The following is a 23,417-nucleotide window of genomic DNA, read 5'->3' on the forward strand; positions in this document are numbered from 1 at the left end:
TAGTCACAACATGTAATTTCATATATATATAATATATATGCTTTTGGCCAGGATATGTATTTCTATACCAACTTGGAGTTATCCGGATCTGCATACCCATTCAAATGTCAGCCACACTGTGTATGCATCTGCACCTGAACATGCACTGAGTTGTTATCAGGCACTTGTCTTCCACATGTGAACACTCGTAAGGTTATATAAGACGTTTTAATCCCTAATAAAATCTTGCTTTAGTTTACATGTAATTTGAGTTGATCTATTGTCTATGTGAGTTTGGAGTTGCATGATAAAATCTAAATTTGTGATCATCATACCATTTGATATCTATTGCTATGCAATTTTTTGTTATTAAATGTACATTATCAATGTAGAATTTTCCAGTTCTTTAATGCACATTTGTAATTTGATTATAATTCTCACACACTCACACTTCCATGCCTATTCTCTGATATTTTGCTTGCTACCACACCCATGTAAATTTCATTAAATTGTATTGGTCCATTGAAATTGTAAAATTCTTCTGCAACAATTTACCATTTATTTGTGTTTTATGTCTTTGTGTAAAAGTTTAAATGAGTGACTAGCTATATGGGACTGCTTGTTACAAAGAAAATTTCCTTAAAATGATATCCTTGCCCATTTTGTTTTTGATTTAAAAGGGCAAGATATATTTTGGAGTAGATAGTAGTATCGTATGTGCATTGGTTACCCACTTCTTACGGTTCTACTAAATGTGCCACAGTTGATATTTGAGCAAGAACATTTATTTTGAATAACCTTAACTTGAGGGAAATGAAAGTTTTGCAATATAAAATGCTGCTTGGCTATTCTTTTTTATGATAAAGTGAGCCCCACTGTCCCTTCAAAGTATTTTGCCTGTTTGGTGGATGGAAATACTCGTCTACATAAATTTTTTAATTTCATCACTGTCCATGGTTTTTAGTTTGCCCATTTTATTTATAGTGTTTCCAAGGTTTATGAATTTGATAGTGAATGTGGGACGCAAGATGATTGACGTGCCTTTGTTGGTGCAGTATGGAGTTAAAATATGCGTGGTAACATCCTTCAAGGATACATGTTTCATTGAAATTCTACCAAAGGTCCAACATTCAAAACGAGGTATGCACATTTATAATTTAAAGCCTGCTCAGAAATTTCTATACAGCTCTAAATTATCTGATCTCAGCATCAGCTTATCAAAATCACCATAAAGAATTATTATATATTTGAATTGTATGTGGAATATATTCATTGTTAATGTTGATATGACTTCAATTCTTAGCAGTCGACATGGAGACTTTAGGCCTAGGATCCAGTATCACAGTATAATAATATGCTTGTTGATGATATGGTTCAGTTTCACATCATGAGCATCTACCATGTTTTTCTATTCAGTCACTACTTGCTCCTATTTACAATTGATTTTTATTTTCAGCAATTCCTATATCTGACTTTGTATGGTGTGAATCTATTTGCAAATATAGTTTCTTTTTTGTAGTTTCTGCCATCTGATTTGCAATTAAAATCAGATGGGATTTAGTCCTTTTTTCTTGAAGGATCTTTTTTTACATTTTTTTGGCATAATATAACTTCTTGTTAGCTTGACTCTGTACCTTCAAGGAAAGGCTGTGACATGTTTGGATTTGATATAACTTCACTTTCTCTTTTGGCCATATGACATGTTACATGTCTGTAGAGGAGAGCTAACATGTTCGGGTTGGTCTAAGTTCACTATCTTTTGGGTGCAGCAATTTAAGGCCACCCAAAAAGTTGTGTTAGAAAGACATTCATTATCATTGAGTTATTGTGCTAGGGTAGATTAACTAGAGGGCTGTTTATTAGCATATATCTATGATATTTGTTTAAATGATTAAATATTGATTTTACCATAGCTTGTAGTCAGAGAAAGGTTCTCTATAAGTATGAATATATACCTATCTTAAAGACAACTTGACAATCCATTTATATAAGTTGTTGGTCTGGGTACAAGGACAGGTATAGTTTCGAGTCTTGGGCATGCATATAGTTTTAAATTCTAAAAACAATAATAAGTAATACTCATAAATTCAATGTTCATAATTGCCAATAAAGGAAAGAATAAAATATTTAAATACATTAAAACTTGCAGTAATGAAAATATTTATGAATTGAAATTCGATGATTGATAACTCAGTGATTTGTCAAAGATTCAAATGTCAATACAAAATGAAAATTACTATCAAAATTCATTAACTTCATATGGCTCTTCAATGTCTTCATTGAGACCATGATAGTCAACATTTGGTTCAATTTCATTTGATCCACAATTAGCTGTAGTGCTACTCCCACTACCCATGTTATAGTTATAAGTTACCTCATTGATAGAGATGTGGGCAACTTGTGCAGCAATAGCATCTAAGACAACACATTCAGGAGTTAGATCCCACTTCTTTGTCACCCTCTTGCTATAATTTTGTGTCTTATGTGACAAAAGACACAAGTTGGAGTGGCACAAAGACCAAATCCTTAGTCTTTTTTGCACCCAATTGATTGTATTTATTGAGTGGATAAAGGATTATGTACTCCAATTTTGTTCAATTGAAGAACTTGTAACTTATTGAATTTATGTATAACATTTACAATTAAAAAACATAAATTATAATTTATAGAAGCGAAAGAAAGATGAAGTTAAAAATTGAAAAATAAAAATATGCATACTTGACATTATAACTTCTATTGCAAGAGGTTGTAGGTAAATAGAGACTTGGTCATGTAGGTACCATCATTCATGAGCATTTTTTCTATACATGTCTCAAAGAGTGCAAACATCATGATTTTTTGAAGATATGAAGTGGCCAAACTCAAGCGAGACAACACATTGTATGTCTACAATTGGAAATATTCTTTTGATTGTCGTCTTGTACCTAGTAGCAATCTCTTCGTTTCTATATAGTGCCACCCTCACTGGTAATGAAAGCATATCTTTTCTACATTACTTTGGGACAAAACGAATGCTAGGAGTTGCAAGGGCTTGGTCATCTTGTTCCAATGGTCAACAATGATTTTTTGCGTTTATTTGAAAAACTTTTTATTGGCTCAAGCTCTTTGGCTTCTATTATAGTACTTATTTTTTCAACCATGGAGTGCATGCCATCATCTCAAGGTTGATTTGTATTCGCATACCTAATCATACTCATGATAGGCTTAGTGAAACTCAAAACTATATTCCACATGAGCCCACCACTCATCATCTAGAATCAATGCTTTCACAATATGGTCTCTTTCTGCTTGTGATTGCCTCCATACACTTCAAAGAGTGTTGACTATGGTGTTCAATGCCTCTTGCACCTTCACAAATTGTCTCAAGACGATTGTGTATGATGTGAATCAAGTCTTGACAACCTATCATGTTGTAAATGATAAAACAAATGAAAAAACTAGAAAGTAGCAACTTAGCAAAAATTTGAAATTTGAAATAAAAAATTTAGAAATATATTCTAAAAACTAATAAAATAAAAATAGAATCACCTTCAAACTCCAAGTTGGAGAATTTCCTGAAGATAGCTTGTGACATGATGATTTGTCAAGAAGATTTGAATCTCAGTCGTGAAGATAGCTTGTGACATGATGATTTGTCACAAAGATTTGAATCTCCTCTTGCTTTGTGTAGATTTCTTTAACAATATCAAGTTGAGAGACTAGACAACACATGGTGTCAAAAAAATATGCATATATGTACCCTCCAATATTGAACTTGCTACCTTGAACTTTTTATTGTTATCTATTATGACTTAGACAACATTTTCCATTTTTAGGCCATGTATCCTTGATTGCTTTCAATGATGCCTCTATGGAAACTTTTTCCGTGGCCAATAAGGTGGTGTGTATCTATCCATACTCAAGACTAATGTAATCAACAACTACATTGGTAATGGCTGTCATCATATCCTACCAATATGGTGATGTAACAAGGTTGAAAGTAAGCCCATTGTTATAGATGCAACAAGTTGTGCTCTCATCTGCAACCTCCCTTGTTTCATTCTTGAAGGTCTTTTCCAATGGTTCTACTTCTCTTTTATGTGAAAGAAAGAGGGTATTCTCTTTTCAAGAAGATGACGGTGGCATGAAAGGATGTGGGCCAGCTGATTGTGTATAGCCACTAGGAGGTTTCTATAATCCTTTATTAGAAAGACGATGTGCTCTTTCCTTTGTTTTTCTACTTGCCATGTTGATGTCCTCTTGTTCTTTGATATATCCCATTATTTGTTGCTTTGGCAACTCCTTTTTATTTGTCCCTAGACAAACTCATATATCTAAGCCAAGAATAGCACTGGGGAGCTTTCACTTGACTTTATGAGCTCTTTTATTCAGTCTCATATTGGCTACAATGTCAATGATAACCTCCACCACCAAGAAGCTGTTTAATGATGGTTTTATGTCACAAAAAGGTGGCGCTAGACCAATTTTAAACAAGCTCTCTATAGGTGGGGTAACTACGAAATTGGATCTACTAGCCATCCTGTATGAACATAACAAAATCAAAGAAACATTACAAATTTACAATCCTCCAACTTAAAAAAGAGAAAAAAATGGCATTATAAGTAACTCCTATATTTTATATAAAAGGTTTTAAAAAAGTATTTGAAACATTTTAGAAAACTTGAAAAAAATCTTCAGAACATAAATTTTTTTTACAAGATTCACTCACTTTTGCCAGATAAATCTTCCTTGTGGAGCACTTTCTCTCCTATTGGTGTAGGTCTTATACTCTTGTATCTTTCACCTTTGAAGAAAAGTGTAGCAACCTTCAAAAATCAACAATAGCAGTCTGGAGGAAAAAATGCTGTTTAGCTCATTTGTGTTCGTGAAATGAGGCAAAATATGTTATAATTCTTCACTTTAGGGTGAAATCAGGAGTAAGGAAGTTTTTGTTTTTTAATACATCTTGGTTGTAGGTCCTTCAGGATTTGTCCAACTATGACTTAGGTTCACCCAAGGTCCACCTAGGTTCCCAGCCAACCTCAGCTGTACTAGGCCACATATAAGGCCTCGCACGAAATGCATACAAGGATTGTGGGCAATTTGGGATAGTAACAGAGCCATTTATTAATATCCATGTCTTTTTTTTATAATAATGTATATGTAAATATAGTAATCTTCTACATTGATATTTTCACAAATGAGCAAATATCGATTTTAATATAATGTTGTACTTTGTGAAAGGTTCTCTGTAAGTATGAATATATTACCTACCTTTAATATAATGCATTTGGTTAGATAGTTTGCAAAACTCCTTGTTTTGGTTTGGAACACCACAATTACTGGAAAAATACCTTATAAAGTAACAGTAAATACCAAAATCCTAGATATCAATCAATCTATCTTTCCATGGGTCATAGAAAATGCTTTGTTACTTAAAAATAATTCAAAGAAGATAGTGAAAGAATAAAAAGGGTATTAAGGCCCACAAAAATGGAAATAAGTGGGATTCACAATAAAAAGAGTAGTAAAAGGAAACTTTAACAATTCCCACCTAAGGAAACAATAAAAAAAGGTTTAACAAAAGTGTTAACACTAGAGAAGTAAAACCTACAAGACTATGTGATAGCTGTTATTGGCAAATCTTGAGGAAATGGAATGAGATAAAACCATAGAAGAAACCAAACAAAGATTAGAGGAGATGCAAAAGACTTATCATTGTCAAGAGGAGAATCAATTGAGCTATCAAATAGTCACCAATAGTGAGCTTGAGGACATTATCTTGTAGTGGCCATGAGAAGTCTGCAGAGTAAAGGTATTGCCTATGTTGCCACTCATTAATGGAAACATCAAAAGTGTTAATTTACAAAGAAATTAGATTTTACTAAACTCATTGAGTAGACCGAACAAATAGTTCAAGAGATGTGGAGAATCCTACTCTACGGTGTTTGTAGTTTTGTTAATCACATAATCATTTATAATGGGCTTGAGGGCATTATCTAGGAAGGACTAAGAAGAATTAAGAAAGGAATTAGATGTTATAGATTATCCCACAAGATCCAAACAACAAGAAATACAAAACATGCTCTCTTGTGCTTTGATGGCACTTGCACATAACAGTTTGAGTCAATAATCAAACTCAATATGTCTAGGTTAGTAAAGCCAAGGATAGGAACTTGAAGCATTTGCAATGTAGCTCAAGGGGGGTCTAGGAGAATGAGCTACACTTGGATCGTAGATGGATTGGTCACAAGTGGGCATGTATTTCAATCGTAGAGCACCCCAACAACAAATGGGTGGGCCTAGGTTCGAGTCCTAGTTGGTCCATGAAAAATGTATCAAAGCAATACCAAGTGAATGAACCACAATCAAACCATAGATGGACTAATCACAAGTGTGCCAATAGCTCAGTGGTAGAGCAGACAAACAACAAATGGGTGGTCCTAGGTTTGAGTCTTAGCTAATCCATGAAAAAGGTTCAATAAAGAGTTAGACAAAAGCTAGTAGCCCAGAGCAATTGCAATGTTGCTCAAGGGTTTGTGTTGGGGAGTGAACATTCCTCAAATTATATATGAATTGGTCACAAGAGGGCCAATAACTCGACTATAGAGCACTCCAATGGTAAATGGTTAGTCATAGGTTTGAGTCCTAGCTAGTCCATGAAAAGTTTTGACATGTATTAGATTTTTCATGGACTAGTTGGGACTCCCACTTAGGACCACCCATTTGTTGCTAAGGTGCTCTACCACTAATCTACTAGCTTGCTTGTGACCAGTCCATTTACGGTCCAAGTGTGGTCCATTCTATAACACCTCCCTCTAGCCACATTGTAGGTGCTTGGGGCTTGTTGATGTGTTTTTTATGCACAAAACATTTCAGAATAAAGTACCAAGGTAATTTACCCTCTCTTGAACAAAATCACCTCAGATGCTAAGAATGAGATCAACTAAAATGATTCCAAGGTTTCTACATGTCAGGTCTTGACGAGTGGGTAAGTTTAGTGGTTGATGTGAATTGCTGTGTTTCACTTGGGGGCTTACGCAAATGTTTTGATTATCATGAATGATGCAGAATAGGTGTTCTGACAATTTAAGATTTATCAATATAGCGCTGGATTTACTTCTTACTAAAAAAGGGGGAAAAAGAATAGGGTTCAGGAAATCTATTCTAATCCTAGGAATGTAGGAAATGATGAATGGATCTAGTGGACTCAAACCAGGCAAGGTCTCACAATCAGGTATTGACACAAGCTTAGTGCAATCATCTAAGGTATACTTAATGATTTTTAGACTATTACCATCAAACGTAGACACCATCCAAGTTGATGCTTGTCAACGGACGAGTAATAGTTGAAGTTATGCTTACTCAAATTCCAGTTGACCACACAAGGCGCACTTACCAGCGGCAAGAGGCTAGTGGTATGGATTAAGGATTCCACACAAATATACTCAACAAATCTTCCACTCAATCTAACATACATGAAAATAAATTCTAATCTAACTTGGAGGAATTGAGAATCATGAATGCAAAGACAACATTTGAAGAGCAAAATCACCAACAATTGAACAATGATTAAGATTCAAATAGTTGTAGCATATACCAACAATTCTACAAAAAACTCTCTCTTACAAATGAGAGACAAGGAGGCATATATAGAGTCTCTTATAAAAATGGATGGCCCAGATTGATCTAAGATCAACGGCCGAGATCATGCCAACAAAACCCAAGAATTGTCCTAATTAGGGTTACATAAAAAATGGTGCCACCAACATATGGCCCAATTAAAAGATACCTAGTCATCATATATGGAATCTTCTAGAAGATTCCTCCGTGCATCTCTCTCTCTCCTAGCATATTCCAAGAATCTAGCCAATACTGAATCTAACTCCTCCATGGAAATGCTAGGCAAGGTATCCTGCTGTAAATCAATCACGTCCAATGAATCCGAGCAAGCATTCAAAGTGTTCTCCCATTCTGGCATAAGCTTCTGCGAATTATGAACATGAATCAACAAAGAGACTAAGTCATCTATCTGACTCTTCTTCAAAGAGTCCAACTGGCAAAAATACATAAATTTCATCTTGTCTCTTAATTCGGCTAAGTGTAAACCACTAGCATCACTAACATCAACACCTAATAATTCCTCAATCGAGGCAAGGATCTTCATCTGAATGTCTTGAATTAATCCTTCCATCTCCATACAACTCGATTGGGCGTTCTCATAAGCTGATTTCTTCAAGGCTAATGCACAATACCAGCAATGAAAATCATATATGTCTCCACTGTGCACAATGTTCTCGCTGACCAAGGTGGAATTAGGAACCTTCTTCAATGCCAAGAGGCGTGGAATAGTCTTGTCCTAAATAGGCCGGAATTCTTCCCAAATTCCCTCCAAATACTGGATTCTGAATACGAGCGTTGTTGTCTTATCATATGCATGGACAAACCGAGTAAGGAAATCATCTGCCTCCTTCCTTGTGCTTTCAATCTACTTTTCCACCTCTGAGTGTGTACCTCTTGCTACCTCGCAGTGTGAATGTATTCCATGGTCAACTGCAATAGGGGAAATAAGGGTGGGATCTCCATGCCTCGTCCCTGCAATATACTCTCTGAGTCTAATATTTTCTTCTCTGTACCTTTCATTCTCTTCAACCACTCTGCCTAACCTTGCATTGATTGCTTGGAGGTTGTCACCAATCTCTTGAAATTCCTGCCCTGTGGATGTACGACCAAGGGCGACTGAAGTGATCTGGAAATCCATAGGAGTAGCAATGTCTGTTGTCACGCCTGCAATAGGAACAACAATCTGCGCAATCCGCATTTCTGTCTCATCTCTAGCTATGTGCGACAAAATCTCTGCTCTCTTGGGCTCCTTCTTCTTAGCACTTCTAGCTAGGTAGTCATCAATATCATCAATAGGCTGTACCTCTATCATTTGTTTACTTTTCTCCATACTTCTCCTCAGCCATTCAGGAATAGCAGCCATTTCCATACCATCATCAAGACATACTTCTTGATCAAGTCCTTTCAATGCCGAGATAACATCATCATTATCATCAGGATTACTCCTGGTCCAATCATATACTTCATTTCCCAAACTAACTTCCAAAAGGACAGTAGGGGATCCCGGCTGGTCATCATTCTCCTCAGGAGGTGCAGATGTCGCTGTGGCATGAAATTCTTGAGTATTCTCTGGTAGTATCACTGTGTTGGAACACTGCTGAGTCTCCTTATTCTGTTCTGTTACTTCAATCACTTCGATTGATGAGACACTGGGAGGGGGTGAAGGAATGATAGGCAGAATGATAGTTTTCTGTTTCTTCTTCACTTCCTCAACCTTCTTCCCTTTGGCCTTGACTTCTCCTGGCGTGTTCTTCCTTCTCTTGGCAGCTTGACTCTCTTCGTCTGCATGAATCTTGACATCATTGACAGTCCTCTGATCATCCTCGAAAGTAGACTCTTCCGGCTTCATCCTTTCATAAGTGAAGGGAACCCTCATGTCAACTAATTTATTCATTTGTATATCCACCCATGTGCGGGAGAAATTCAAGACCTCTCTCATCAATGTATTCAGGTCAATCTCTTTTGACTCTGACCAATTTGGCGATAGGATTGCCTTCTTCATTGCACTCTCATACTGTGGATGTGTATGATCTCTATCATCTAATACCTGATCAGGAATGAGGAAAAGTTCACACTTCCTCATGAAATCCACTGACATTCTGGACCACATTCTTCTCTTCACTGCTTGTTCGTCCATCAAGTTAGCTCAATAATCCTCTATGTCAACCTTATGAGTGAACTTCTCTCCCTTGATCCTTCCGACCTTCTTGTCTGGATCGAATCTTTCTCTTTTCTTGTATGTTGCAAATCTGTAGAATGCAATCTCCTCACCTGCAGTGCTGGAGGCTACGGCGGATTGGCAAACCTCTAACGTCTTCCAAACTGAAATAGGGAATGTCATTCCTGTCCTGTGCTTCTCTCTCTGGATAACATCGAACTCTAGAAGCTGTCTCACCACTTCCAACAATATCATTCTGTCGGTTGGATACCTAGGAAGTTTGTAGGGTTCAGATTGAAACCCATGAATCCTGAGGTATGTGAAAGTGGGGAACTGTATATACCACGATCCATATTTCTCTATTAACTCTGTTGCCTCCTTGGACAATCTTCTGTGGATTCCTCCTTGCAGCATCCGTGTGATGTACATAGTGAATGCATCATTCACTCTCTTATAATCTTCAATTCTATGCATGCTCAGCTGGGGGTAGCATTCATAACTCTTAAATTGTCCTCGCCCATTCCCGACTTCACCTTTGCATATTAATCCTCTGTATGAAACAAATCGTGCAAGCAAGTACACCAAGTAGGAAGTCATTGCGAATGACTTGGACCGCTCTACATTCCTTAGCTGGAAATCCAGATTGTCACTTATAATCTTGGACCAATTCACTAGTGTTCCTCTAAGACAATCCTGAATGAAGTAGAACATCCATCCATGAAATATTGCTCCCTGCGACATCCCCATCACTCTGTTGAGTAGGAATATCAAATCACTATATTCCTCCCTAAAATCTCTGCACATAAGTGTCTTGGGAGCCTTGGAATGATGAGACCTAGGCTCAATCATCCACTCTTTGTTAATTAAATTCTTGCATGCACCCATCTTCTTCGTGTATCTGTCTGCATAATCCTCCTTGGTCACATCCTTCATGTCAGTTCCGCGTGGAATTCCAAATACCTCAGCAATGGCATCCTCAGCAAGGTAGGTGATGACAACGCCTTTAGGACTCCTGATCATTCTTGTGAGCGGATCGTAACATCGTGCACACTCTAGGATCAACTCACTGCACTGTATGGACTGTGGAAACCCAGCGGCATGGAAAATGCCACTCTTCATAATATTTGCATATGCTGGGGAAGGAACTTGATCTCCGACTCCGAACATCCGATGCTGCATCTGGTCGAAGTCCAAGAAATGCATGTTTGTATCAGCGATCTCCTTCCATCTGGATGAAATCTTAAACTCTGGATAAAATCCAGTCTCCAGCGTCTTCAGCAGTTCTTTTCTTTCCTTGTATCCTGACTTTGACATCGCGCCTATACGAAGCTTGAAGTTAGACTTAGGAAAATATTCGTAATAAAATTCCTGACTTTCTAAAGTTTTAGTTAATTAGAGCATGGAGTTAGGAAAATAATCCATACACTTGGTAAGTTTTAGCAATTATGTTCAAAGTGTGACAACACTAAGGCATGGAAGCCTTCCATAAAATTCATTTATACCTCCTTACGCTTAGAAAATATGCAAGCTAAAGTGCAAAGGAGTATACCGGATTGATGATGACTGGGGAAAAGGTGTGAAAGATTGTGTTTTCACACAATGAATGTCTGAAGACACCTTCTGCAGTCAACAATGGAGGTCAAAAATTCTGAAGACAACCTGAAAATCAGACTTTTTAAAACATGTTGTAATCTTCAAAATGTGCATAAAATTAATAAAAGTCAGTTTTATTGATGAAAACAATAATTTTCTGGAATGTAAGTATGGCTGGTAAAATTTAGTTTTCTGAGGACAAGTCTGAAAATCGGATACTTCAGACTTACCAACACCTTGCAAAGTGGTTTAAATCCCTGAAAATGATGAAAAATTGTTAAGGAAACAGCCCCAAGCAAATTCGCCAAAATTGGTTTGGTGGCTGGAAATGAAAATTTCCGAGGACAACTGCCTAACAATGGAGTTTCAGACCTGCAACAACGATAAAATGGTCTAAAAAAATGCACAGAAAACTCCCTAAAATACCTCCAAATGCTAAATGTTTAAGTTGGAATTGGCTGGGCAATAAAAACTTAAGTCTGAATATTAATGGCAGCCATTAATGGAGGTCAAAATCTGAAGCAAACCTCAGATCTGAAGCAAATCAGCAGGCTGGAAATGATGGCAGCCACAAACATGCACGAAGATCATCAAAATATGGCACCAAAACACCTCCTTAGCAAAAATCGAATTTTTCTCAACTATGGCGCCAAACTGAAAATCTGAAAATTGATCAATGGCAGTTGAGATCTGCAGTAATGAAGGATTGCAACAATCTGGAGAAATCGCCCAAGTTGGGGTTGGATACCCCAAACACAAAAAATTGCCTGCCTTAGCAAAAATCGAAATTTTCAGAATTCTGAAAAATGTTGTTAATGGCAGCAATCTGAAGTAATGAAGGTCTGAACAACAAGCAAAAATGGTGGAGGAAAATCGCCCAAGTCTCCAAACATGAAATTGCCAACTTTCACCAAAAAATGCTAAATTTGGAAAAAATCGCCAAACTTAGCAAAATCGAAAATCTGAAACTGGTCTTTAATGGCAGCCAAGAAGAATAGATCAACAAGTTGGAAAAAATGGAGGAAAATAAATCCTCAATCCCACACTTCACAAAAACGCCTTGCTAAAAATTTGCCCAACTTGGAGAAAAAAATCGCTTTCATGGAGACACCTGGCAGAAATAATAATAAAATAATGTTGAGGTTCCTCTCATATACTTGCTTTCACCTCTCTCTTTTACCACACAAGCAATGTGGGATAAAACACTTGTATAAATACTTGGTTGGTGAAACCCTAACTTGCTTCTAGAAGGTTCAAACATTTAATAATTATTGCAAGTTATTAAATTTTGCTTTTAAATTTTAAATAATCATTAATAAATATTTAAAAGCAATCAAAATCGGGCTTATTTATTAAAATATTACAATTTAAATCCAAAATAAAGCCTCCAGGGGAAAATCGCTATCAGTTGGGATTGAAAAAGCCCTTTAAAAATCACGTAAGTGTCAAAATTTACCCCATAAGGGAAATTCGACCCATGCTTGGATGAAAATCCATGCTCAATTTCATCAAAATGCACATAAAAACCCTCCTAGGGGAAATTCGATGTGAGTTTGGACAAAAATCCAGACAAAAATGCACTCATTTTGCAAAAATCACCCCCCCAGGGGAAATTCGATGTGTGTCTGGACAAAAATCCACACTCAAAGCTCGCTTAACTTGGAAAAATACCTCCCTGGTGGAAATTCGATCTTAGTTTGGATAAAAATACGGACTCAAAGCTCTTCATAATGTTCCCAGTGGAAAATCGATCCCTGTCTGGATAAAAATCCGGACAAAAATCCTCACAAATGCTCTTAGGGGAAATTCAATTCCTGTTTGGATAAAAATCCGGACAAAAATCCTTACTTAGTTGTCACAAAATCCTGGTGGAAAATCAACCCAGGCATGGAATTATCCTTGCATTCCAATCCACACTTCCAGTCCGCACTCCCAGGGGAAATTCGATGGCAGTCTCGATAAATCCTGACACTTAGACAAATTTTAACACTTCCAGGGGAAATTCGACTTGGGTATGGATAAATAGTGGGGAAATTAGTAGCCAGTATGGATTCCAGGGGAAACCCTTGTGTAGTATGGATTTTGAGTGGGGGAATGGGTTGGGTAGTCTGGAATGTGAGGGGAAAAACACCTCTAGCATGGATTTTGACCCTTTAACCCTTGGAATAAGGATTTCCCTTAGGATTTTAACATTTTAACCACTCAAAATCACTCAGCGACTTTAAATTTGACTAGACTTAGGCTAATTTTCCAAAAATATGAGCGAAATGCTAGGAAAATATTGGAATGAAGTGCGAAACCAACTTAAATAATACCTTAGGAGCGAGAAAACAACTCCAAAAAGTTTGTGAATACCTTGGCACTTTAAAATCATTGATGCGCATGTTTAAAAACACGTTAACGTTCAAATGGTCAAACACTTATCAAAACTTAGGATCATTAAAAATATCATCTTTTGCAACTTGATCCTAACACTTCAAAAACCCTAGACGGCACTAGGCATGATCAAAACTCCGAGACTCGGGCACGGGAAATGCAAAAATTGCCCACTAAGCAGCCAAAACCCTAACCTAACAACACAGAAAGTCGGCAAAGAGGGGGTCCCCGTTAGCAATGGGGTGATGTGTGAAAAGGTCACAATAGGGCTCCTAGCCATAGTATGGCTTTGATACCATGTTGAACCATTTTTTATGGACTATGACTCAAGCCTATGAATATCATTTTTTTGTTGGGGTGCTCTACCATTGAGCTACTAAACCACTTTTGACTAGTCCACGTATTGTTTGTGTGTAGCTCGTCCTCCAACCACCCCCTTGAGCCACATTGTACATGCTTGGAGCTCTTAGATTGGCTTGGTTTGATAGCATGTTGAACCTTTTTCATCAACTAGGTAGGACTTGAACCTAGGAACACCCATTTGTTGTTGGGGTGCTCTATCGTTGAGCTATTGGCCCAATTGTGACTATTCCATCTACAATTTCACTATGGTCCATTCTTCAACAATTATTGTGTTTGTTCACATTCTTTTCCATGTGCAATTAGTATATTTAATTTTGTGATTCCAATGAATTTTGTCTTCAACATTCCCCCAAACATGATGAAATATTAACTTAATCTTAGTAGAATGCAATAAATTATAACATATTAACAACATTCAATGTAGAGATTACTCCATTGTGTTACCTTTTTAATTAACACCTTTTAGTTTGAAACAAAATGGAAGACGTGGTAAAATCATTTTACAAATTAGAAGGGACAGCTCCCTATAAACAAAAACTAACCTAGTCTAAACAATATGTCCTTGCTATTTACAATCTATACGGTGTTTTCTAGTTGGTTTATGCTCATGTTGAACAAAACTAAAGGTGTGTCTTTTTGGATTCACCTAGAGCAAAAGATTAATATACACTTCACCTCAAGGAAAAATGTTTTTTTTTCCTTTTTGATTGATTGAAAACCCTAGAACTGCTACCATTCTTATATTGCTCAGCTAAATGCAGAGATTCATTAGTGCAAGCACACGTATGGATTGAATAGATTAAACATGAGGACACAAATGCTTTAGTAGATTGAATCAAGGAGTCAAATCAATGAGGTATGAAAGGAAACTCGCCTTAATTAGTAAAGCGGAAACCTGTGGGATAAATCAGCAAATCACATAATATTAATTACCAACTTTGAGCAAACTTGTGAAAAGAGATTAATCTATTTCTGTAGAAGTTGATGATCAACCACAGGCAAAACAAAGATCAAGCAAAGATTGTATACTCTATAACAACCAGAGAATTCTGTATTATTGCACAAAACAATATTGGAGATACAATTACAATGAATAAATGAATCCTTATAAAGGATGAATGAAACCCTAGGTGCAAACCCTAATTCTAAAATTAGGAGAACTAAAGCAATGCAAAATAGGAGCTAAATTAAGCTCAACTACATCTAGAACTAAAAATAGAAAAGCAAACTCTAGATAATAAAAAGCACTTAGGTTTAGCTTAAGTGAAAAAGTAATTAAAGGACCCAATTAATAAATAATTGGATAATTGTCCTAAAATTAGTCCAACAACCCATATACAAAGGACATTGAAATACGGTAGTTGCATTCTAACCGACTCAACACCTACTACAATACAAAGCTTTTAAGAAATGGCAAGTGATATTCAACTCATTAAAGCTTAATAACACATAAGACTAAACACATAAACAACAATTTAGAAGCAAGACAGGAATAACTAAATTCTGTGGATTGATATTGAATCTATGATCATGCATCCTAAACTATGTGCCTAGAGCATTTATCTATGATGTTTTACAAATATTGCATAAAAATATTAATTAATCGAAAACAGAAAACACTCCTATGCTATGAATAGGCTGCTTGCATGCAATGTAATATTTATTACAAAAATTAAGTCCTAACTCAGTGAATCTCTAGGTAGATTCTTGGTAAAATTTACTACAAACTCACAATAGAACTTTTAGAAGACCATCTAAAGATAGCCTTCTGAAAATTGGCTAATCTCCAAAATGTTGATGACTAAAAATGGCAAATTCTAGTAGGTGGTTTTGATGGTGTTTCTAACGATGTTCATCCACTGTATTCATGGCAACACTTATGAAGAAGCTTTGAAGCCTTGACATTCTTATTGATGCATTGAATCTGAAAACCTTAATTCAATGCATAGAATTTGATAAATGTGCTCAAAACAATGACATTTCATATGCTGATATCTTGTTTTAAAATTTCTGGAACCATGAGAAAACCCTGATCAGCTTTGAAAACAGTTGTCAAAATGATAGGTTTGTAATCTTTGAAGCCACAACTGTCTGGATATTAACGCCTTAAATCTGAAAATCCACTCGCCATCACTATTCTGGCCTGGCTGATATATATTTGGAAAAAGTGTGTCATGAATGGTTGTCATATATTGTTTAAAGTTTGCCAGTATATGTCTGAAATTACTGTTCTTATTCCACTATAACCTCACTGAAATGGTGATCAAACCCTTGGATACTTTGAATGGTATATATTGATTATGATGACTAAAATACTATTAGAAAACCCAAGGTCCTCAAGCATAAAATCAGAGAATCTGAGTTTTAAGACTGCAAACCCTCGCTGAAGGAAGTGATAGATGCCCAAGTAAAGCTTGCTGAAATTTGATGAAGATTACTGCTGATAGAAGTTGCTTCTTGCAAGAACCAGTGTTTGTGGATGAACTTGAAATGCTTCCACTGTATAAGTTTCTAAACTCGCTAAAATCTGGCAATAATTATTGAACCCAGGCTGTGGAAATGTTGATCACTGCCGTACTCAAACCTGAAATAGATCCCCGCTGATGTTTCTTTGCTTGATTGCTGCTGATATGATAAAAATGTCACTGTCTGCTCTGACACTGCAATCAAATCTCTTAAACCTTTTAGTACCAAATTTTAATTAAAATTTTTAAACTATTTAGCACCAATAAAAGATAAAGCAATCAACACAAGTGCACAAGAGAGCACCAGATATACTTGGAAAACCCCACACGGGAAAAACCAGGGTGAGAAAAACCTTTTAGTACCAAATTTTAAATTTTTTTTAAAACTATTTACCACCAATAAAAGATAAAGCAATCAACACAAGTGCACAAGAGAGCACCAGATATACTTGGAAAACCCCACACGGGAAAAACCAGGGCGAGAAAAGCTGCTTGGATCTACTGACCTCACAAATAGAAACAAGATTTACAATTGGTTTTATGGGATGAGCCTAAAGAAAGCATACACCCCTAAAGTTTTATGGTCACACCAAGGAAAACTCATTACTCCCTGAAGTCCACTGGACATATAAAGACTTGCTAAAGAGGTTCACTACCTCAAAGCAAGATACAATGAAGAAAACAACTTGAATCACAACTGCCTTTGGCTTACTGCCTCCAACTCACTACCTCCACTAAAATTACTTAAGTGAATATTGTGGCCTTTGGCTCACTGCCTCCAGCATGCCGATCGCTTCCACACAACTCTCCAACAAATGATCTTCAATATATATGCTCCGCAACCTTCAATAATCCTTTCTCCAAGTTGGCTAGTGATGGAAAGCATGAAATGTGCAAAAGGTCGGCCCAAAACACCTCTGCGGAGTAGAGATACCTACTACGGTCCTATTCAAAAGATAAACAGGACCAAAAACATCTTTGACATTCATTTCCAAGCAGGCACATCCATCCAAGCATCGACATAAATCACTCCAAGTCAACAACAAGCTAACGTGTAGCTAATTATTAGTGAGCCCAAAAACACATCTGCAAAGAGAAATTACACATTGCGGCTCGCACCAAGACTTAGCTCAACCCAAAACAATCTTGCCACTTCCTCCAAAGCTAGCACAAACACTCAAGTACATGGCACACATGAGAAATCAAACCCTGCCAGCCAAACAATTACAAATCTCCCATAATATCAATATCAGACAACATGCGAACCCATAGAGATCAGAATTTGATATGTGGACCACATAGAGATGTTCCATGAACATTCAACAACATTCCCATACATTCCTTTCATACTGTCATGCAAAACTAAGTTGGTGCAAGCAAGCATATATAGAACACTTTGTTCCCTATAAGTCAGTAAACACAGTCTTAAGATAGAACATTAACAATCATACTTGCAGTACATGTCAACACTTGAAACCTGAATTGAGACATTTCACAGACAACATGAGCACGCCCACCAAACCACAGGAGCAAACACATAAGTGTAGAGAAATGCAGAGCATTCTTTTGGGCAGTTTTCAGTAAAACTACCTACATTTGCACCCTTCAAACAGAGACCAAAACTTCCTTGTAACATATTTACTTACTCAGGTGCAAAAAGAGAGAGAGAGAGAAAAAAACTGGTTTATAGTATGCTCATGATCATCAGCATCATATCAAATTCATCTTAATACTTCTAATCCTCATCTTAATGCATCATCATAATGTCAACCTTTTGCTGACAACAAATATGCACAATACCACCTTAGTCGACATCAATCAACGCATGACAGCCAACCATGAACTTCAGCATCATCACTGTACTTAAACATAGCACACCACCAACATACAACTTATTGAGTGTTGACATCAATGACAACACAGTATGCTGACACATATATGTAACACGAGCTCCTCCCTATCAACAACTCGTAGGAGAATCACTACAGGCTTTGTGAATTGCAATTATTGTGAAACATTAACATAAGTAAGTGTGAACAAAAATAACCAAATAAAATAAAAATATGAATAAAAAATATTGTACAATTAGATTTACCTCTACGATCTATGATGAGGAAGTCCACTCCTCACTAACTAAAATGCTCCTCAAAGTTCCCTTTTCCTAAAGCAAGGATTGTAGTGCGATAAAATTTGTTGCAAACTGGGTTATTCTAGGACGATCTAACTCCTCCTTCCCTATTAATTTCCTCATTAGGTTGAGGACCCATGTATAGTTGTACATAAATTTACAAATATTTTTTTACCATCTCCACAAATGCTTTGATCCATGGAATCTTGCCAAGATCCTCCAATATGAGTTCAAGGCAATGAGCAACTCAAGGAGTCCAAAATAAATGATGGGTGCCTATTCCTGAGTAGTCTACTTGTAGCAACATAATTTGCTGCGTTATTTGCAACTCCTTGCACCACATTCTCGCCAAAGCATCACAAAGGAATTCAACATTTTTGGTGTTTCCTTGAGCATCAATAGATATTATGAACATTGTGCCACTTGAGAAAGAAATTCAATGATTCAATACAGCATAACTTAAAAATATTAATCAGTAAATCAATGCATGTTCTATTATTTCTATGTGTCCAACCATCAAGCTATACATTAATAAAAAAAAGAATTACCTGCCTGTGTGGAATGGAATTGTGCAATAGAACCAAAAGTTTCCAATTGCATTTTTAGCTGCATCGTGCTTATTTTTGTTCCAATCCGTGCTCTCAAGTGAGTTGGGAACCCAAAGTAGTGTGTGGCAAAATGTATGAATCTAACCTAGATGCATGAATTGTAGGCCCAATACTAACATTGCCACTGCCACTACCACTATCACTACTAGCATCCGGAGATGGACAGGAATTGAAGAAGAAAACTCTCCAGTTCCACCAACAGCTGCCATCTCCTCTCTTTGCTTCTTAGTTATTTTTGTTGCTCAAAGGTTTCTAATTGAACTTGCACTTCATGCACAACATTAGTAGGGACTTTTGGGCATGGTTTAGCATCTCGGCATGGTATATGTGCAAGATGGTATTTGACTTGTTAATGCTTCCTCCAAGCATAGTTGTTTTGCAACAACACCAAGTTATCTCCTCTTTTTTGCCCAAGGTATCTAGGGTTTACAGCTATTAACTAATTTTTTTTACAAAAATACCTAGGGTTTGTTCAACAAACAAATTAAACACATCTAGGGTTTGTTCTTTGATCCACTAAAACAAAATAAAAAAGAAGAAGAAAAAAGAAATGTAAAAGAGGAATGGATATTTTGTTAAAAAAATAAAAAAACCTTCAAAATACAAACTCACCTCTTATATCTTGGTTGAAATCAATGGTGAGCTCTTCCCAATCCCTTGTAGACTCCTCTAGGTGCATCAAAAGTAGCCACAAACCTGCCCAAATGTGATTAAACTACCGATTTTTGCTCCTCCTTGCTGGTTTCCCTCCAATACAATCCAATTTTGGCTCAAAACTCTCTTTTTTCCTTCTGCTTTGGCTTAAAAATGAAATGGAGTTGCGTTTAGGGTGTAGGAGACAAATATAATACAATTTTTTTTGAGTGAATTGCTTTTATTTTGATGTTCTTGTCAACCCTGGCTGTGGCTGAGGCTTCCCATCGGGAATCACTGATTTTGGCAAGTTTGGTGAGTACTTGGATCCTGAGTCTCCCAGGCTCGTTTGGGGTTATTTGCCGAGTCCAAGCGATTCCTAGTGAGTCTTGGAACTATGATAAGTGCACACCAACAAGTGCAATTGCACACCTTGAGTTCAAATGCTTGTTTAATCCTTATATGGTGCACACCTATAAAGGTGTTTGCAGATTTTGACTTCAAACTTTATTCCCCCAGCCTCCAGGCACATGCCAAATTGGTCTCTTCATTGAGTAATACACTTTATATGTCATGACAAATTTTTTGACATAAACTTACCTTGCTCTGTGGATTGTGTCACTTAACGGGCCTGGAACTTTGACTTGAAACAAAGACTGATCTTTCAATTCTCAAGCCTGCAATATGTTCCTTTTGGTCTTCTGATACAGCTGAACCTTTGTACAGAAGTGCTGAACAATGGACGTTTGAAAGCTTGTTCACTTATTCTGCAAAATTATGAGTGAAAGACAACTAACACAATGCAAATGACCACGACGGATGCTCTGTATATGACCCATGATTAGAGAACAGTTAAGGATTTAGCTTGAAACTGGACACCTTATGAAGTTTTGTTTATGGTGACAAACATATCGTGGACACGGATCATATTGAACATGACTTCTCAATATTAGAGCTGGATCCATTTGAATGAGTTCAAAGTTCAAACCAGAACCAGCCCTAGGCCTGGAGTCCACCTTGGACAAGGATCAAACACATCTAGGCCTCCGAGCTAGGGACAAAGAAGAACACCAGGACTAGGGCATGCCTTGGGACAGGAAATATACCAAATCAAGCCCCATCCTGCAACAAGGAAAAGGATTGGAACTTAGCCCTATCTTAAGATACAAAATATACTGGGTTTATGTCCCATCTCAGAGATACATGGCAGTTAGTATTAGAATATTTAATTATATTTTAGTCACCTATATTTAGTTCCTTGTTTAATGGTCATTTTTCTTTTTAGTTAATTAGCTTTTAAGCTTTATTTAGCATTTAGCTTTTTCTTTTTAGTTAATTAGCTTTTAGCTCTTCAATCTTTTACTTTAACGTTATGTTCTAATTATAGAACATCGTCTTGTAACCTCTATATATACGTGTATATCGTTCAATGTAATCATCCGATTATTGAATCATTTATTCAATTTATTTTTTATGGTATCAGAGCATGGAAATTAAAAATTTCGAAATTTTTTGTTATTAAAATTTTTAGAAGTTTTTTATTGAAGAGATTTTTTTTAAAACTGTTTTTTTTTTAAAAAGAGCAGATTTTTTTCTCTTCCTGGGCAGATTTTTTTTGAAGATTGAAAATTCCTAGGGTTTCTACAATTTTCGACTATGGTTTTGACCCTTCAGTTCAAGTCGAATTTTTCTTTTGGTTGCAGATTTTTGGTGGGTTTTTCGAGACCTCAACTGGGTCGTCGTCAGATTTTTCTGGGTGCATCGTTTTCCGTGCCTCAATTTTTGAGCCGTCGGATCTGCATTTTGATTTCAGATTCTTGGTGGATTTTTCGAAAGCTTTTTTGGGTTGGTTTGTGTCTCGTTTTCCATGCCTCAAATTTTGTGCCAACGAATTTGTCTTGGAATTTAAAAACAGTCCACAATTTCTGCTAATTCTGTGGACGTCGGGAATTTTGGTGTTTTCTGGGCACTGTTTATGCTGTTTTAAGTTTGCAGAATTTTTTTAATTTTTGGGTTTCTTCCAAACCTCGAAATTCGTGCCTTGGAATTCGTGCAGGAATTCTCCTCCAGGGTTTCAAATTTTTTGTGCAGTTGCTTCTATTCTGATTTTTGAATCAAATTCTTCTGTCTCATGCTTTCACTAGGTTGACCTCGTTCAACCTCCATTTTTGTGATGTCATCTTTGACCAACATCATGTTGGAACACAGTCAAAAGTTCAACAACTGCCACAACACCTGGAAACAGTGCATGTTCACGATATCTCAATATCTAAATATCGTTGCCTTGATCAGATTGATTTAGGCCAGACCTCGTCTTACAGGTCCCAGGGTTTTCACGATTTTTTCTTGAAAAATTGTCTGTTGGTTTTTTGAATTTTTTAACAAAAAATCATGGGAGGGTTTTCATGATTTTTTCCTCAAAAATTGTTCGCAGGGTTTATAATTTTCCCTTAAAAATTATCTCATCTGTAATCCGCGATATTCGCGTAAGATTTTAGTTATTTGGGTTTTACCCTTTTTTTCCACAAAAACGATGATTTGTAACCTTAGATTTCTTGGTTTTTCGATTTTCTCATCAAAACCGAAAATTCTCTTTTCGAGGGTTACTATTTCAGGGTTTGGCGGTTTTTTCCCTCAAAATCGTGCTTTGTTGCAGTTAGTTTGGGTTGTACCTGCTAGGGCGAACATCTGCAACCATGGTATCTTGCAGTCAGTTTTGGAGTTGATACTCTTCTGCAAAAGGGTTTGCCGATTTTCCTCAAAATCATGGTTTCGGTTTTCAGTTTGGTCACCCAATGTTAGGTTGGATGGATTCTGGTATTCTTGGTCATTAACACTTTTCAGATCCAGGGAGGGTCTCCATTGTAGCAGAGTGTTCTTTTCATTTGTGATCAAAAGGCCTGCAGTGTCTTCTGTAGGGTAGTTAGTAGATAGCATGACCATTAAGGGAGGGTATTAGAATATTTAATTATATTTTAGTCACTTATATTTAGTTCCTTGTTTAATGGTCATTTAGCTTTTTAGTTAATTAGCTTTTAAGCTTTATTTAGCATTTAGCTTTTTCTTTTTAATTAATTAGCTTTTAAGCTTTATTTAGCATTTAGCTTTTTCTTTTTAGTTAATTAGCTTTTAAGCTTAATTTAGCTTTTAGCTCTTTAATCTTTTATTTTAACGTTATGTTCTAATTATAGAACATCGTCTTGTAACCTCTTAGTTAATTAGCTTTTAGCTCTTTAATCTTTTACTTTAACGTTATGTTCTAATTATAGAACATCGTCTTGTAACCTCTATATATACGTGTGTATATTGTTCAATGTAACCATCCGATTATTGAATCATTTATTCAGTTTATTTTTCAGTTAGTACATCTCTTATACAAATGCATTTATGGAAGAAATCCTTAATTCATTCCCATTGATCACCATTTCTACAGCAATGGAAAATGCTCACTATTTAATGCATTAGAAAGTCAACATTGGTCAAATAGTTTGCATGCCAGAAAGAGTGACAAG

The 23,417-nt window shown here is 36.4% G+C and overlaps 1 protein-coding gene across 1 annotated transcript in view; it reads left to right on the plus strand.

Annotated features, from left to right (window-relative positions):
* Positions 1-23,417, plus strand: part of LOC131077385 (OVARIAN TUMOR DOMAIN-containing deubiquitinating enzyme 12) — an 88,318-nt gene that overhangs the window by 62,614 nt on the left and 2,287 nt on the right. Inside the window, exon 9 of the mRNA XM_058014876.2 lies at positions 1,035-1,119. Within this exon, the coding sequence (XP_057870859.1) occupies positions 1,035-1,119 (85 nt within the window). The remainder of the gene's footprint in view (positions 1-1,034; positions 1,120-23,417) is intronic.

Source organism: Cryptomeria japonica, chromosome 4 (assembly GCF_030272615.1).
Source record: "Cryptomeria japonica chromosome 4, Sugi_1.0, whole genome shotgun sequence".
NCBI classification, from domain to species: domain Eukaryota; kingdom Viridiplantae; phylum Streptophyta; class Pinopsida; order Cupressales; family Cupressaceae; genus Cryptomeria; species Cryptomeria japonica.